The sequence below is a fragment of the Ambystoma mexicanum genome, chromosome 7p, assembly GCF_040938575.1.
Source record: "Ambystoma mexicanum isolate Mex_15411 chromosome 7p, UKY_AmexF1_1, whole genome shotgun sequence".
Lineage (NCBI taxonomy): Eukaryota > Metazoa > Chordata > Amphibia > Caudata > Ambystomatidae > Ambystoma > Ambystoma mexicanum.
In genome coordinates, this window is record NC_090939.1 from 753,767,038 (window position 1) to 753,785,262 (window position 18,225).

Sequence of the window (18,225 nt, forward strand, 5' to 3'; positions counted from 1 at the left end):
CTGCAGAGTGGATCGGGCCAGAGGGAATAATACAGAGACAGAGAGAGTCACAGAGGTTGGGGAAGAGTCCTGCAGAAGGACAATAAGCATCCAGGTGGATGTTAAGGTCTCTGAGGAGGAGACGTTGAGAGGTAGAGGAGAAGTTGAGAGGTAGAGGCGAGGAGGGAGGAGGAAAGATCCACCCACTCAGCAGGTTGGAGAGAGGTGAGCGTGCACTGCTACTTTTTAAGTATGTTTACTGGTAATTAATTAAGTTAATATCGCTGTGTGGAGTGCAAACCCAGTGAAAAGGTGCCTCTGTGAAAAGCACTCCAAAATAGTAACAAAAAGGACCTTGGCTTATGAGCCAGCGGCGTGGGCTGCACTCCCAAATGCCAAGAAATATAACATTCCTGGCTTCTTTTATCTTGTCAGTTTACACAAACTGGTTGCTATCTACAAAGAACTCGCTCCTCCCCCCCAACAAAATCAGGAAACGGTGAAAGACGAAACATGGTGCAACAACATACAAACAGCCATGCTGCAACAAAAAAACAAAAAACACCATTAAAAACAACCAAAATTAAACACACTTAATAAAAAAATTAAAAAAACACCTCAACGCACTGCCCAAAGCCAACACACCCCAGGCTCCAGGAACCCATCCAGACAACAAAAACTCTAAAGTCTTCTCGTTCAGACAAGTTACTGAAAAAGAAAGAAGTCCTAGCCATCATGAAGCACATTAATCCCTCCTCATGCAAGGGAGATATCAGCCTTGCGGCACTCATCAAAGACTGTGCAGAACCCCTAGCACTGCTGATCATAGCCTTCATCAATGCATCACTCTCCTCAGGCATTGTCCTCCCCGCCCCCCCCCACAGAAGCCTGGGTTTGCCCGCTTCTAGAAAAAAAAAAACCTTGCTCGATCCAGACATGCCCAACAACTACAGACCCATAACCACCGTCCCATTCTGTTTTAAGATACTGGACTAGGCAGCATACCTACAGATACAACAATTCCTTGAAGACATCATCATCCTGGGTAAAGAGGCAATCTGGTTTCCGGCCACGCCACAGTACCAAGACTGCCCTACTCGATTTAAAAATTAAAATTGAGCAAACCATGCATAAAAGGGAAACCAGCATTGCTCCTGCTCCTTGATCTGTCTGCAGCCTTCGATCTTGTAGATCACAAGACCCCATGCAGACACCTCAAGGATGCGGCCCATATCTCCCACCAAGCTACCTCCTGGATCACCTCCTTCCTGGAAGGAAGACTAATGAGAGTGTTCTCGGACCAGGTATGCGCCACCCCCACCCCCATCCACTGCGGAGTCCCTCAGGGATCCTGTACCTCGCCTACCCTCGACAACATTTTTACTCTCCCTCTTTTCAATGACCTTGACGATCACGGCAAAGCATATACTAACTATGCCGATGATACGCAAGTGCTACTCCCACTCACCGGTTCCTACGAACAAGACGCAGCCACACTGTGCAAGACCTATGCCCTCATCCAGGACTGGATGGCGGCTAATGGTCTATGTCGCAATGGAGACAAGACCGAAATACTACTAGTAGCGCCCAAACAAATCTTTAACAAGTTGGATAGTAAATACTCATTCAACATTGACAACACTACCATTACCACATCAGCGGCAGCCAAAACTCTAGGAGTAGACCTCGAGTCCACTCTATCCATGTCACTGCACGTTAGTGCCATCGACTCATCAGCCGCACTAACAACGAAGATCATTAAAGCGGTCAAAACCTACCTCTCCCCCAAAAACTCCTTGGCCATAGCCAGAGCCACTGTGGGGCCAAGGCTGGACTATTGTAACGTCCTGTTCCAATGCACATCATCCAAGAACTTGAAGAAACTCCAAACCACACAGAACAATGCCCTCAGAGCAGCCCTCAGCATTCCCAAGATGGAGCACATATCCCAAGCCAGACGGGCCGCCCATTGTCTCCCATTTAAAGAGTGAATTCTTTTTAAAAACCCTCTCCATCACACACTTGTGCTCATCAAACACAGCACCCCCCTACCTCTCAGAAACCATTCACCGCGCCATGTCAGAAAGACACAAGTGGGCCCAGCACTGCAACCAACGTGCAGACCGACCTTTAAAAGATCCAGAGCAGGAGGCGCAAGCTTTACAATCCTAGCTCCAAAGAACTGGAACACGCTACCACCCAAACTCTTTCGATAGCCCCTGTCTCACAGGCGCACTCCTTCTCAGAAGTGATAACCGAATGTTGTGCTATTACCAACGCATGTCACCATTGTATGTATGAGAACACACTCTGTAAACTGTTGTCAATTATATGCTAACTGTTCTTCACTTAAGCAAATATCCTGTATCAGCGCCACAATGCCGAAGGGCCGATTTGTGCTTTATAAATGCAAATAAACATTTTAAAAAATGATCTACAAACTTCAGGAACAGCTATAGGTACTACTATGGCTCCGGCATATGCTAATAGTTTTATGTACTGGTTTGAAACTATGCATGTCTTGCACCAGCCTGACTAGAAGAAACATATTAAAAGTTGGCACAGATATATAGATGATATCTTCGGTGTATTGAGTGGCAGCAGAGAAGAACTTCTTGAATTCCTGGTATACCTGAATAACAGACAGTAGAATTCAATTTACCATGGAGATTCGGAATCCCAATATACACTACCTGGATGTACAAACCAAAATTATTGGTCCCAATATCACCACTACACTATACTCAAAACCTACGGACTGCAATAATTTACTGCACAGGATGAGTTTTCATCCTCCGAACATCTTAAAGAACCTACCGTATGGGCAAATGCTCAGAGTTAAAAGAATCAAACAAGGCAGTCCAGATTTAGTGTTTGTGTCTAAATACTCGATTCAAAGTAGACAGATAAAGCAAAGCATAATGAAACATTGGAATATTTTGACCAGTGATGACAGAACCAAGCAACTTTTTTCTACACCTCTGGTATTTGCTTACCAAAAAAGTCATAACCTCAGGAACACGTTTAGTGGACACTCAAGGCAAAGTTAAGAAACATCCCGACAAACACCCCGGGATTTATCCATGTTTAACGTGTGGTAGTTGCAACAATGTCATCAAAGGATCTATAGTGTTACATCCAACAACAGGTGAACAAACTCAATTGAAATATCATGCAACATGTGCTATGGAAAATGTCATATATGGTATTAAGCGTCCCTGTGGGAAATATTATGTTGGAGAGATGGCAAGGAAGATGAGGTTAAGACTAAATTAACATAAATATGTATTAAGAACAACAATCGTATCTCGGCTATTGCCAGTCACTTTGTCAATAATGGACATACGGTTTCCCAGTTAAGATTTCATATTCTAGAGATCAATGACACTAAAAAGACACCACATAAATGGCAAGAATCAAAGAGCCCAGCGAGAGGCCTTCTGGATTGAGAGACTGGATGCTCTCTCTCTGGGGGGCATCAACAAAGAATGGGACTTAAACTGCTTTCTCTGATCCAAATTCATCTTGATTGAAGCTATGAGCCCTTTGGAAACTCAGATGAACTTGCTCTACAAGTAATAAGACTATGACTTGATTATTCATCTCAGAGTAGTGACGCCTGACATGGCGCAGAATTTACGTCAGATTAACATTGTAAACCCACATACTTATGTAAAGTGCTGTACATTAGATGTCTGACATTATAGAAGATAATGTTTTGAACATTCTCTTTTTCAAGTTTGACTTGTGGAGATTGCACTTCATTTCTCATAATGGACTGTGTTCCCAGACTGTTTTGTATCTAGCTCTGTGATTTTTTCTATCCATTTCAGTGTTCTAATTTGTTTTATGGACAAGGATTTGTTTTCAGCTTAGATATCAATATCCAATAGAGGTCACAAATGCATTTAGATTACATTCTTAATGTTGATAGACATGCGTCTCGTAGCTGAATGTGCATTCATTTCGTCCCATTCCAATATGGCAGTTATTAGCACGCGATTTAGTCCCATGGCAACCAGGAGTTTATTTGTACAGTGGCACTCAACACGCAGCTACTGTTGCAGTCGATGTGGTGTTGGCGCTTGAATATATCAATGTGACACATATTTCAATGAACTAATATAAATTTAATCAGAAGGTACGTATTATAATTAGTGTGTTTTGACACACATGAATTGTTGGCGACTATTATCTTTAGCCGTGTAGCCAGCGGGATGACTTCACACAGAGCCGTCAGCTCACTTAACGCAGAATAGCCAAAAAACTGGGTAAGATGCTTAAATTATACTTAGATTCAATTGAATAACAATCAGAAGGCACGCATTTAAACCAGGGTGCTTCCACACACAGGAATTGTATGCGATTGTTGTTCTAAGCCGTGCAGCCAGCAGGAAGAATTTACACAGAAGCCCCACTTTTAGTTCACGTAATGCTGAATCACTGGGTAAGATGTACAGCATAAATTCAGTTTTTATACACGCCGATGGCAAGAGACACATACTACATCTATTTGTTTTGTTATATTAGTGACTAGAAGAAATACAGATAACACAGTGGAACTTTCCTTCCTTCGTCTTCGTGGAAGGCGGAGACGTTAACCTAGAACGAAGCTAGACTCACAAACTGAGCAGGTCAGTAGAGGTATCTAACGTTTAACATACAAGTAGATATTTTCTCGACGGAATAAACCTACATGAGTAAATCATTATATATACAGTCTCTAATAAGGTTTTCTTATACTTTTCTTTTTGGTTCAACTCCTCATGGGTGCTCCTAACACGTATGTATGAATATATTCATGTTATGCAATTTCATGAATGCATTTCTTGCAACAACATTGTGATGTCATTTTGAATAACGTGAATTGACTTCAATGGTTAATTATGAACATTTTGTGAATGTGTTGACGATTTGCAAATACTCACTACCATCTTGTTGATTCTTTTGCTTTGGTTATATCAACATTATGATTTAGAGCTTTTTGATTTTGATAATGATGGAACAAGCCTTGACGAAGGACGTTGATGTCCGAAATGCACTGGCCCTTGTTTAGGCATCTGCACAATTCAAGATAACTACTACCTGAATAAGGAAAGTGATTGAGTAATTCAGCAGAACTGGTGTGAAAAATACAAATGAGTGTAAACTGACAAGATAAAAGAAGCCAAGAATTGTATATTTCTTGGCATTTGGGAGTGCAGCCCACACCACTGGTTCATAAGCCAAGGTCCTTTTTGTTACTAACGTGGAGCAGGTTGCCACCTTTGAAAGTCCGCCGTGGATAGGTACAGGTCAGAGGTATGCCCTGAGGAAGTGTTGGAGGCGCCCGAGGGTGGGCAGAGGAGGAAGGAGGAGAGGGCTGGTGGGTCCAGAGGGGTGGCAGAAGGAAGAGGCAACAGGGTACCCGGAGAAGCAGCAGGAGCAGCCGTCGAAGTGGCCGAGGAGGAAGGGGGGGGGGGCAGAGGAGCCAAAGAAGGGAGAGACAGCAGGAGAAGAAAGGAAATTGATAAGGCGCAGGAAGGGTCTATCAAAAAGGAGGTTTGCCTGAGGGCCTTGGACCAAGACGATGCTGTTTAGGTAAACATTAATGATGGCCTTGGAGGAGTGAAAGGGTGCCAGGAGGGCCTCCCATCGAGTGCCACCATTAATGGGTAAAGAGGAACAAGGAGAAAGAACAGAGACCATAAGGAGGGTCCATAGGCGCTGAAAGAGTACGACAAAGAGGATGTCGGTAAGGGTTTGTCTGGTGGAAGCACTGGTGTAGCTATCAGCGATAGGGAGGCCTGGTTTGGAAACCAGGATTTTCCCTCTTCAACTTCTTCCTACCAGACTTAGTGAGAAGGGAAGGATAGGACAGTCGATAGAGAAACAGTTAGAGAAGATAGGAGAGAGAGAGTATCATAAAGTGTGCTGAGGGGAAAGGGAGGGTGAGGGGTGCACTAGGCAGGAGGGGGGAGAAACACTAGGGTGAGGGGAGGACACAGAAGGAGGGGGGCACAAAGCGAATAACACAAAAACCGGAATCAAATACAAATATTGACAAGCAAACAAGAGCAAACACGCTGCTAGAGAATAGAACAATCAAACAGGGAACCTGAAAGAAGGAAACAACAGCAAGATGTAGGCGATATGATGCAAACAACCAGGAGAAAACCGTCAAGACGGAACAACCAACCAGGGAACCTAGAAAGGAATGAACAGAAGGGATATAATGATGCAAACAGCAAAACTGCCAAGACCAAGCAATCAACCAGGGCACATAGAGAAAGACTGAACAGCATTGAAAGCGAGACGCAAACAACCAGGAGCTACCAAACGCACCAAGAGAGTAATCAACCGGGGAACCTAGAAATAAAAGAACAGCAAGGATGCAGGCAGTACAATGTAAGCAAGCAACCATGAACAGAAAAACAACCCACGGCAGGACAACTACCAAGGGAACCTAAAGGGAAAGAAAACAGCAAACCATGGAGAACAAAATCACAGAGTAAACAGTAGGTCAAGCGAGGAGGGGGAAGGAAGGGCTTGCGGGGGAAGCAGAGGGCACGCAGCAGGTGGAGAAGAAGGTAGAGTAGGGTTGGAGCACACGCGGCTTAAGCGTGAGGGAGGGAGCGCACGCGGCCAAGTGCAAGGGGGTGCCGAGGTCAGAGCAAGGAGTCCATGCGATCAATGGATGCGCGGCAACGTCCACAGCCCAGGATGTGAGGAGCACACACGATCAAGGGATGCGCAACAATGCACACAGCCCAGGATGCGAGGAGTGCACGCCATCAAGGAATGCATGGGAACGTACGCGGCCAAGGAAGCGGGCAGCACATGCAGTCTAGGGTTGTGTGGGAACGTACACGGCCAAGGTCACGAGAGAGCGAACACAGTCCTGGAATGTAAGGGAGCGCATGCGGCACCAGTAGAAAGGGCCTATTATGAGAGGGAGCAAGCACGGCCTAGGGTGCAAGTGACCACAAACAACCAGGGATTGCAAGGAGGCAAAGTGAACAGGGTAAAGGGGGGAGTGGGGGGGACAGGAGCAGGTCATGGAGGAAACAGTGCGAGTGCAAGGGTGAAAGGGGGCACCAGGTCAGGGGGTTACGTTGAGTAAAGCAAGTTGAACTCTCCCCGCAACTTCTTACCGGGCAGCCGTAGAGAGGAGAGTGAGCCGTCCAGGCTAAATGTCTGCGCCACATCCCCTTCACAGGCAACCACCTGCATCGCTCAACACTGCGACCTTATCCTGCGAGGGCTTTGCCACAGAGGGTCCATGCCTTGGTTCTTATAGGCGCGGATGCGTGGATGTAGCAGACGCGCTACGTTTCATTGGGCAGCATCTCCTGTGCACCTGTGTCGCTCGACACCGCGGCCTTGTCCTGTGAGGACGTTGCCACAGAGGGTCTAGCCCTTGGTTCTTATAGGCGCGGATGCGTGGATGTAGCAAACGTGGTACGTTTCGTTGGGCAGAGTCTCCTGCCCACCTGCATCACACAACACTGCGGCCTTGTCCTGAATGGGCTTTGCTGCAGATGGTCCATGCCTCGGTTCCTATAGGCACGGATGTCTGGACGTAGCAAACATGCTACGTTTCATCAGGCAGCATCTCCTTCGCACCTCCGTCGCTCAACACCATAGCGTTGTCCTGTAAGGGCTTTGCCTCAGAGGGTCGGTGCCTCTGTTCTTATAAGCGCAGACGCGTGGACGTAGCAAACATGCAACGTTTCGTCAGGCAGCATCTCCTTCGCACCTGCGTCGCTCAACACCATGGCCTTGTCCTGCAAGGGCTTTGTCTCAGAGGGTCTGTGCCTCTATTTTTATAGGCGCAGACGCATGGACGTAGCAAACGTGCTACGTTTCGTCAGATAGCGTCTATTGCGCACCTGCGTCGCTCGACACCGCGGTCTTGTCCTGTGAGGGCTTTGCCACAGAGGGTCCGGCCCTTGGTTCTTAAAAGCGCGGATGCGTGGAGGTAGCAGACACGCTACGTTTCATCAGGCAAATTAACATTTTCACATCATGAAATAATTCTCCTTTCTCTCCTGTTCTCAAACAAATCCAAGCAAATCAAATTGACTGGTCATGCTTTTTTGCTGAAACTGGCGCTTTTTAAAAAAAAACATTTTTATAAAATAGTCAAACAAACAATACAAACCAAACTTGCAGTGTATACAATAACATTTCAATTATACATCAGTCAATCGCGTTCACTGCTTCCCTTTTCCCACCCCCCGTTACGAGCCTACTTCCACTAATGTTCTATTCCTGCATCTTGTGATGGGGTATTCCTTTCTGTGGGATCCGACGAGTCATGCACTTATCCAAATAGTTCTGCTATCAGCAGTTTCCAGGCCATCAGGGCCTGTTTCCTCCCCCCCCGCCCAGCATTGCTAGCTTCTTACCATACCATGGTTTCCGCCTCTGCCCATTTCTGCAGATCTTTCCACCATACGAGGTTTGTGGCATGTCTTCAACCCCATAGCAATTCTCCTCTTTGTAAGCGCATATGCCAGATCTTTCAGTTTGCTTACATACCTAAGTTTCCGTGGCCTAGGGAACCCCCCCTAACAGGCAAGCCCACACAGTATCCACCACGATCTTAATACCCTTTTCTGCTAATTTGAAATTGGCGCTTTTGTAGCATTATTTTTCCTCATCATGAAATTGTTTGAAAACAGCATTTAATCGGTTCGTCATGGTGTCAAAATCAACTGCAATATTTACACAATGAATTATTTTAGAGAAATTAGGGGAATCTTTTTTTCTATTGCATGTACCTTTGAGGGAGCTACACCAGCTGTTGTCCTGAGAGGATACTGAGAGTTATATCCTGGTGATTGATTATAGTATGCAGCCGGACCAGAAGTGGACACTGAAAATGAAAATACACAACAGGATTAGACAAATTCTAATATGCACACACTCCATCAGCCCAAGAAAACCCCACAAAAGGTTACTCACCACAGCAACTGTGATTCCACCCCTCCACTAACTTTTGGGCCAGGCCAGGAAGATTGGACTATGTGTACAGACTCATAGTTTAATTAAAGACATGTGTCCTACCTGCTCAACTAACCCTATGCCACAATCATGTACAAACACTTCATGTCTTTTCCTCGGGTGATATTAATGCAAGCATATTGTGTAAAAACACATTTTCCTAGAAGAGTACCAAAGAACATGGGAGGGCCCTGCTAAGGACAATGTGCTTCTTAAGTTAATGTACTGGCAACAATGCCTTTTGCAGTGATTACATTTTTTTCATACTCTCACATAAGGCATCCTTGCATTCCCAGCTTTCGGGAATTGTCAGGTGGGGCAGGTGGGGCACACAAAAGACCCGAATTGGAAGGTAAAGCTTAAATGTTTTTATTTACACCCAAAGGAAAAAAATAAGGTTGGAAGCAGTCTCAAGATGGACAATAACCAGTTTCTACCCTAAGACACTGTGGACTTTAGTGTTTCCTTAAAGCTTACTGTGGTAGCAGACTAGATGTAGGGTTTCTGGGGTCACATACAACAAGATTACCTCTGCCACAGCCAAAAGTTTGATACTTAGTCTTGTCAATTCCTCTGCCAACTGAACTGGTGATGAGTCCGCTTTTCTGTTAGAAGGCAGCTTCTAGACACAACTCAGCCCATCACCTTGTCAGTCCAGAGTGCTCTTTTTTTCAATTTCTCTAGTCCTGGGGCTTTTGACCTCCGATACCCCTACAGCCCCCCTGGTATCCCTTCCTGTATCTCTTGCCTCCAACTGCCTGCTTTGGAGTAACCAGCCCTCGTTAGTTCCGGATATGTTTTTCTGAGGGATTGTTCTCATCCACCAGGCTTTTCGCTATTCAACTCTACCCCCAATGTCGCCACCTCCTCCCTTGTCTAGTGTTGCTACTACCTTCTTCCCTCTTGAGGTTACAATATATTGCTCTGTGCCATCTTCAACTTATCTGGTTCATACCTCCTCCACCCCTCTTGATTTTACGACCTACTCCTCTCTACCACTTGAAACCTATATGTTCATCACTTCCTCCATGAATGTTTACGTGAAGCCTGACCAATCAACAGGGATAATTGAAGCCCAAATAGGAGTTAACCAATCAGAGCAAATAAATGAAAAACAAACTCATTCCAAGCCCTATACAAGTATCTGGTCTGAATCATTAAGTGTGAACCATGTAGGAAGAACAGGAGTCACTTCACATTCCCTTAGTATGAGGGGAAATGCTGAAGGATAAGATTCATGAAACCCTCTCTACCTATAATGAGGAGTCGCAGCATTCAAGAAGGGCTGGAAAAGAAAGATGAAGGCTCTTAGAAGACTGGAAGGCTTTGGAAGAGAAAGCGACTCAGAAGTCGAGAGACTGCCTCAAATACTCTTGAGATATTGGAAGGTTCCCAACCACAGGTTATCCACTAACACCACCAGAGGTCGACAAGGAGAGGATCCTGGCCTGCAGTAGGAGGGCATTACAATTTCAGCACCCAGACTAGGTGGATAAATACATATCCAACTGGGCAACAGACAAGTCCAGGATTGACCAGAGTTTAATATGGGTATAAGAAAGGATTGGGAAGGACTGCAGTTGCATTTGGCTACAAGGCCGATTGAGGAAGCATCAGCATTGCATTCTAATAGTAGGATAGGTCCAGGAGGACATTTTGTGAGAGGTGGGAAAAGACAAGTTCCAAGCCAGACCCGTTACAAACTCGACAGAGATCCATGGGAGAAGGAACCTGATACAATTTAAATACCTGGACGAGGTCTTCTGAAAACCTGGGGGAAAGCAAGAAGACCGAGGAGAATAGGCTGCAGGTCATCCCCTAAATATTATTTCTGGAAGGTATGCTTTGGAGTTCTTGTTTTGGTAGATTAGGAATGGACTCTGAAGAACAGATTTACACTTTGTTTCAGCCAATCCTTAAGTCACTGGATTTACAGACTAGAGGAGCAAAGAGGCCAAGGGTGTGCAAAGATTAGGAACTCAGTCACAACATTTGGGGCATTGTGTTCTAGGATATGGTGTCTCAGGAAGGAGACAAGGACTAGAAGGATAGGGTTTTTAATTGTATTATTTGAAGAAGACATCAGCATTTAATGCCTGGAAGAAGAAAAACTTTGTGTTGACCCATCACCGAGAATATAGATCTATCCCGGTTTATTTGTGGGAATTCCCCTAGTTCATGTAGGTGCTTAGTCAACCTTTTTCTAAAGTCTGAGACTGTATTAACAAGTGTTAAACCACATTCCACATGCCCACTGTATGCCCTTGCTCCCCCCTGCAGCACAGTAGCCTGTGGGTATCCCAGCCCCCAGAAATCCTCGTTTTCCCCAATGTGAAACTAACAGTAATGAAGATGAATGCAAACAGTCATTAGAAATATAACACTTTTCAGATAACAAGATCCCGAAAAATGTCCACCAAACTTAAACAGGTCCTTTTGGTGAGGCTCACAGATATTTTTAGAACTAAATTCTGCCCCACCCCCAACTACAATAAAAAGTGAATTCTCCTGAGAATAGACATTAGTTCTGGTCGACTAGCATCAGGGACCACTGAACCAATGTCCCAATGTTTTCCTTTGGGTGAAGTGCAGGGTAATCACACAGAATACCAGTGCCAGAGTAGCTGCAAGCAGACCAAATGGAGAATGCAAGGAACCAACTGGTTAAATCCAATCCCTTAATTACTCGCCACCACATCGATTAAGAGATTGCAGAGTGGATCTCTGAGTAGGGTAGCAATGAAGCCCAGCAACACTGGACAAACAAAACCAAGACCACAAGGTGAATTAGCAGACCCAAATGAAGAAATCAAGTCACTGTAGAAGGTCCAACAGAATCAACAGCAACACAGGGTCTCCAGTTCACAAAGTGCTCTTGCATCTGGGACAGGTGGCACATTTCAGTCAAAAGAGCGCCATACAGGGTACCTTCCGATTGCAGGAGAGCCCTGTTGGGTTTTTCAGAGGTGCAGGAGATGCTGGGTACAGAGCTTCAGTCACCATCAGAGTGCATCGTCCTTCACAGTGCTTTGGGTTTGAATCCCAGCATTTCACAAAGCACTGTTGCATAGATATGTCTTTTAGCGCTAAACCCAAATGTTGGTGGTGACTAAAACTCCCAATGATGAACACTGGAACTCTTTAGACTTTTGGCAGCGAGTCAATTAGTGCAGGCCGCCAAATACAAATTTGTGCAGGCAAACTGAGGGGATGTGGATTCCAGATAACTTAAGTCTTCCCAGATGAAGGCACCCAGACACATAGAGCAACCAAGTAGAGGAAGTGAAATTAAACAAAACAGAGCCAACATTTTAATCCTCAGAGAGTGTGGTAAAATGGTCCCACTTGGTGCAGCCATACTATAATGGAATACTACCACCAACAAGAACCTTGGCACAGTATCTGGACAAGGGTACAAACCCAGGCAAAGGCAAGGGGTACCACAGTTGATAGCACCCCCATCACCGGGGCCAATGAGGGTTCCACCGAAAGAAGGACAAACATGGGTCCCTCAGTGAGGTCTGGATGGGACTCACTATGGAAAAAGGAGCCACACACAATCAAAATATGTCAGGGGGCTCACCAATCAACATACAAAGGGATTTTCTACCTAACTGAAAAAAGAAAAGAAAAAATGCAATTTGTCATATCTCCCACAAAATCTATAAACAAACATAGTAGGTGTTGGGGAGAATTCTCTGTTTAGGCTGAATTTCCTAACCTAAGGAGTCACCCAGCAGCTTTGCTGGATTTTTTTTTTTTCCTCCTGCCAAGAGTGAGACTCTTTTACCCTCACTCTTGGGCATGATTTGAGTGTGTTTCTTTAACTCTAGATGTGTTTAATGGGCTATGGGGTCTTTTACTCCACAGGGCTTCATATGTTTTTTGTGATGTGTTACATAGTGACCCCCCAGTATAGACTCCATACCCTGGGACTGATTACTGTCTCCCAGGGCATGTAAAGTCACCATTGACTTTACTAGTCTTAAATTCTGAACAGAACCAGTACAAACCATCATATTGTGGACGTACTGCCTGGGGCAATTCAATTGCCCCGGGGTCTGTTAGTCGAGGGGACACGTCTCCGTCCCCCCTGATCGAGTTTTGGCTGGTGGCAGTGGATACTACTTTTTATATTCAACCGCGAATATTTCTCTATCGGATTTTCCCATTGTTCGAGGCTACTATCTTTATTTATTTAATTACGATAGCCTCGAACATACCGTTGGTTTATTTAATTAATATTAATTCTCCGGTTGGTATTTTTTGCCAAAACTCGGTTCTAAAATGACATTTGTGTTCTCTTCTGTGACTCCAACCCAAGTCGAGCCCTTTGTTCGACTTTTTGGCGGGCTTCTCCACAGAAGCCCTCCAAAGTGGTGCCACTCTGTCTGGGGTACTTAGGAGGGGTGGAGGGGGATTTAGGCACTCTGGACTGAGTTGCCTAAGCAACTCAAGTCGCACTCTGTCCTGATTGGCCCAAGTGGTGAGCCGGCCGGCTCACCACTTAGCATGTTTGAGTGACAGCTAGGCTGAGTGAATGGGGGTTTTCTGCATAAAAGCAGGGCTTTGGGGACTCGAACTTCAGAAGTCGCCACAGGACCTAAGAATCCGACGAGGGAGAAGCTGAGCCGGCCTGCCACGACAACACCACCGGTGGAGCCCTGCTGGACCGTCTCACCACTTTTCCCAACGACAGAGGAGATCTCCCGCCGGAAAGTCTTCTTCCCTTGACTGGTGGGGATAACCAGTTTCACCGTCTTTTCGCCTTCCCGACGTATCTCGTGGCCGCCTTGCCTGTGCCAACCACCCCGGCAACCAGCATACCACGTTTTACCACGACCGTGAATTAAAAGGTACTACCTTTAACCGGAAAACTCTGCGGCTGGTTTCTTCCCTGGCAGTGCAACGACCTTCATCTTTCCTCCAAGTCGAGAACTTCTCTTCCCCTGGACGACGACGAGACTTGTACCCACTGCCAGGAACAACTGCCACCGCTGGAGGATCCTTCCCACTTAAGGTACCGTGTCCCGCCTGGCTTCCCTTGCCACCGACTGTACGGGGTAGATTTAGCCCCCGGCTTTCGAACCTGGGTTAGCCTGGGACACCCTGGCTAAACTTTTCTGAGCCTCTCTAAACTCTTTTTGAACTCTCTGCAAGACTTTCTAAGCCTAGTGTAACTGTGTGATCTTGGGCGCATTTGTGCTCTGCTCTCTCTAAGAGTGGGCCCAGCCTTTGGACTTTGGCTCACCAGTGACTTTTGCTCTTCTGCCTTGCTAACAGTGTTCCTAAATCTTAGAGTGGTGTACCTTTCCATATTCTGTCTTTTTCCCTCCCTTTTTCGTAAACCTATTGGAGTGCCATCTATAGTTAAGCGCTCACCTCTGTATGAAAATAAGTGGTGTTTACTAAGACTTATCTGATAAGGAATAAGGGTTGTATATATTATAATAGTAACTGTGTTTAGAGTGTTTTACAATAAGAGTGCTGGAGTGTTTCAAACTGTGTTTTTAAATAAATAATTATATACTTTGATACCAAAGCTCTGGTCAGTGTTTGTTTGTATTGTTGTATCTGAGTGCCTATTGTGTATACTTTGCATACTGCCTAACTCTTCTTGAGGGAAGTCTGACTGCTCAGCCACAGCTACCAGGTAAATCTGGGTGGTACAGACTGCTACCAAGTGGGTTTACTGCTAACACCTGTAGTCCTAAATCTTTTGCAGTGTTCCCTAAGGGAGCTGCACAGGTTTCTGCCTAACAGTAGGTACAAATTAAAATCATTTCATTATGCCATGTTGAGACGTTGCCAGAGCTTTAAAACGGTCAACGATAAACATACCTGAACCTATTTATGCATTTGCTTAAATAATATTCTGTTTTCAGCATTTTTACCTTTTTCCCCAAAATTCATTCGATAGCTTGTACATAAACTACAACGTTCATTGCAATAGATCATGAAATGTTTAATTTGCAATTTCCTTAACATCATTACAATAGCTCCACATCCTAAATTTATGACAATCCCACAAGACAGATTTTCATTTAAAGCCTGTAATCAGAGTTGCCTGAAGGAGATTCTAACTAACCCCTACAATATATGGTATGAAAAAACATTTTTATAGAAAATACGTTCTTCCATTGACATATTTCCCCAAAACAACTTATTGACAAAATGGTTTTGTTTCCTGTAGCAAATTTGATGTTTGTAGAGTACACCTTTGCTAATGCAAATTATAGTAGCCAGAGATAACAATTCCTAACATGGGACGCCGAAAGTTAATTTCCATTTTGGGAAGCCGTTTAACATGTAAAATTCCATCTGGTCTACAATCCATATAGTATGAAAGGAATTAATTGTTTTTATATGCAGTGATTAGAGGAGTTGGAGAATACTGTAATTGATCAAGTTTAAGACTCGGACACAGTAATCAGTTCCCATACAAATTTGGTCTTTTATTAATCAGATTAAAAAAAGAACGGTTGGGGGAACCCATCTGTGTTAAATCCACGCTCCCCCTTCCCCAAGCCTTCGCCTTCGCCCTCCTCCTCATCTGTGTCACTGGATTTGGATCCGACCTCTGGTATATGGCGTCTTGTTGTGTAGTCCTTCACTCTCCTCTGAAGAGTGTTCTGACCTAGAGAGGAAGCCACAGTGACCGTCTGTAGAACGGCGGCCCTGTGACTCCCTTTCGAAGGAGGACGGAAGCGGGGAAAAAGCCCAAAGGGCACAAAAAAGCCAGTTAAAGTTGACTCTCGTATGTAGATGTGGTGATCCAAGCAGGTGTTGAGGTAACCCAGGTAGGGTGTTTGTGCAGGTAAACGGTAATGAGAGACCATATGGGGCGGACCACGAGAAGGAGACAAGTCTGGGCAGACAACCAGCTCCGGAGGTAGAGTAAACAGCTGATCTCCGTTGGAGCGCGAGGCAAGAAGAAGCAGAAAGAGATCAGAGAGTTATGAATGCCGAAAGTCAGAGAATAATGGGAGGAAGCAGCAGAGTAACACTGGAACTGAATCGTGACAGAAGTATGAGGAGGGAGGAAAAAAATATATCCGGTGCTGTGAAAGGCACGGGAAGCGAGAGAAATGGACAAAAGAGAAAGATAGCGCCAGGGGGGACAGAGAGAGAGAAAGGAAGAGTTCCTGTGTGGAACGAGTAAGGGAAAAACGAGTTTCAATACCACAAAAGAGGAGAGCCTGCAGCAGCGGTTGCACCGTGCCGAGTGCCGGGAGGGAGACTGCTAAAAAACTCCCGGCGGCAGCCATGTCTAAAAAAGACTAGGCCTACACAACAGAGGTAAACGTGACAGGACGATTAATGGCATCTCAACCACCACCTTTTCCATACGCTCCAGGAACCTGTGCGCATGACAGTCTGCACCCCTCTGTGCCCTGCCTTACCAGGATGAGCCCTATGGAACTTCCTAACCAATTTGGGAGCATGAACAAAGGAAGCGGATTGCCAAGAGTCCTCTGAGCGAGGATACCCCTTCCAGCTGACTAAATATTCCAGCTGACCTCGACTGTAACAGGAGTCACAGATCTGAGAGACTTCGAATTTGGCTTCTGGATCGGTGTGGGCTTCGGGGATAGCTGGGAGTTAAGTGCCTCATCAGGTAGATTAGGTTTAAGAAGGGAAGAATGAAAAAGTGGATGGACACAGCGTAAGGCCGGGGGTAAGGTATGCCTGAATGACACAGGATTGATCTTTGCAGATATGGGGAAAGGACCCAAGAAGCGAGCAGACAACTTAGACAGATGTAGCCACTTGGGCAGGAATCTGGTGGAGAGCCAGACCTTAGATCCCACCTTCCAATCGGGACAGGCTTTGCAGTGTGTATCAGCCAGTTTCTTGGAGTTCAATTGACTGGCCTCTAGACTGAGCTTCGCTGCTCTTTGGACTTCCCTATTCTTAATCAAGGACCCTTCAATGGCTGGTACGTTAGTTGGGCCAGTGTGAACTGGAAATATACAGCGAGGATGTAGGCCATAGTTGCAGAAGAATGGAGAAAGACCTGTGGCCATGTGTTTGGCGTTGTTGTACACAAATTCTGCAGTAGGAAGCATAGCTACCCAGTCATTCAGCTGTTGGTTGATAAAACATCGGAGATATTGCTCAAGCGTAGCATTAAGTCTCTCTGTCTGGCCATTAGTCTGAGGATGGAATCCCGATGACAATGCTCAATTGATTCCCAATAGCCGACAGAGTGCCTTCCAGAAATTGGTGGTGTACTGACTTCCACGGTCCGAAAAAATCTCATCAGGGAGACTGTGAATTCTGAATATGCCGCGAACGAAAACCTCTGCCATGACTGCTGCGGGTGGGATGCCTTGTAATGGAGAAAAGTGAGCCATCTTAGTGAGGGTGTCTACTGTTACCACGATACAGGTACAGGATTCCGAAACCGGCAAGTCTACAATGAAGTCAGTGTTACCATAGCTCCAAGGACGAGTTGGAAGTGGTCCTTGTTCAAGGACACCAAGGGGTTTACCTGGTGAGTATTTACTCTTGTCACAGACAGGACAGGAGTGGACATAATTCTTGACATTCTCCCGGATAGTAGGCCAGAAAAAGGAGCGTTGGATGAGATCTAAGGTGCCCTTGTGGCCTCCATGTCGAGCTGTCTTGTTGTCATGACATCCTTCCAAGACTATGCTTTGTAAACACTCTGTGTGGCAAGTACAGGCAGTGACCTCGGAACAGGAGACCCTCTCTTTCCAGCAGGTCGCCAGCCACCTCCTGAGGTATGAAGGTGGGGACAGATACTTACCTGACCTGTTGTAAGAATCCTTCCAAAAGGAGAAAGACAGGATCTGATGGAAATTTGGTAGAGAGGTCAGAGGAGTATTTCAGGGAAAGGGTATCGGCGACTGTGTTTTGGCTACCCGGCAGGTAGGTAATACTGAAGTCAAATTGAGAAAAGAACTGAGCCCACCGTGCCTGTCTGGAATACCTGCACGCCATAGTTTGTAGAACTTGAAGATTCTTATGGTCTGTTCTTATTACAACGGGGTGTGCACCCCCTTGTAGCAGATGGTGCCATTCTTCACACGCTACCTTCATGGCCAAGAGTTCTTTCTCAAGAACAGAATAGTTGCGTTGACTCACCGACAAAGTCTTCGATAGATAAGCTATGAGATGTTCCATTCCTTGAATTTCTTGCAGTAGGACAGCCCCAATGGCAGCAGTCGAGGCATCGGATTTGATGATAAAGGGCTTCCCTTGGTCTGGCTGTTTTAAGATGGGGGCTGAGCA

General features: G+C 45.6%; 1 protein-coding gene across 2 annotated transcripts in view; it reads right to left on the reverse strand.

Annotated features, from left to right (window-relative positions):
- LOC138526301 (E3 SUMO-protein ligase RanBP2-like) overlaps positions 1-18,225 on the reverse strand; it is a 1,824,256-nt gene that overhangs the window by 741,616 nt on the left and 1,064,415 nt on the right. For both annotated transcript variants that reach the window (XM_069636876.1, XM_069636877.1), the window contains exon 19: positions 8,745-8,839. In XM_069636876.1, the coding sequence (XP_069492977.1) occupies positions 8,745-8,839 (95 nt within the window). The remainder of the gene's footprint in view (positions 1-8,744; positions 8,840-18,225) is intronic.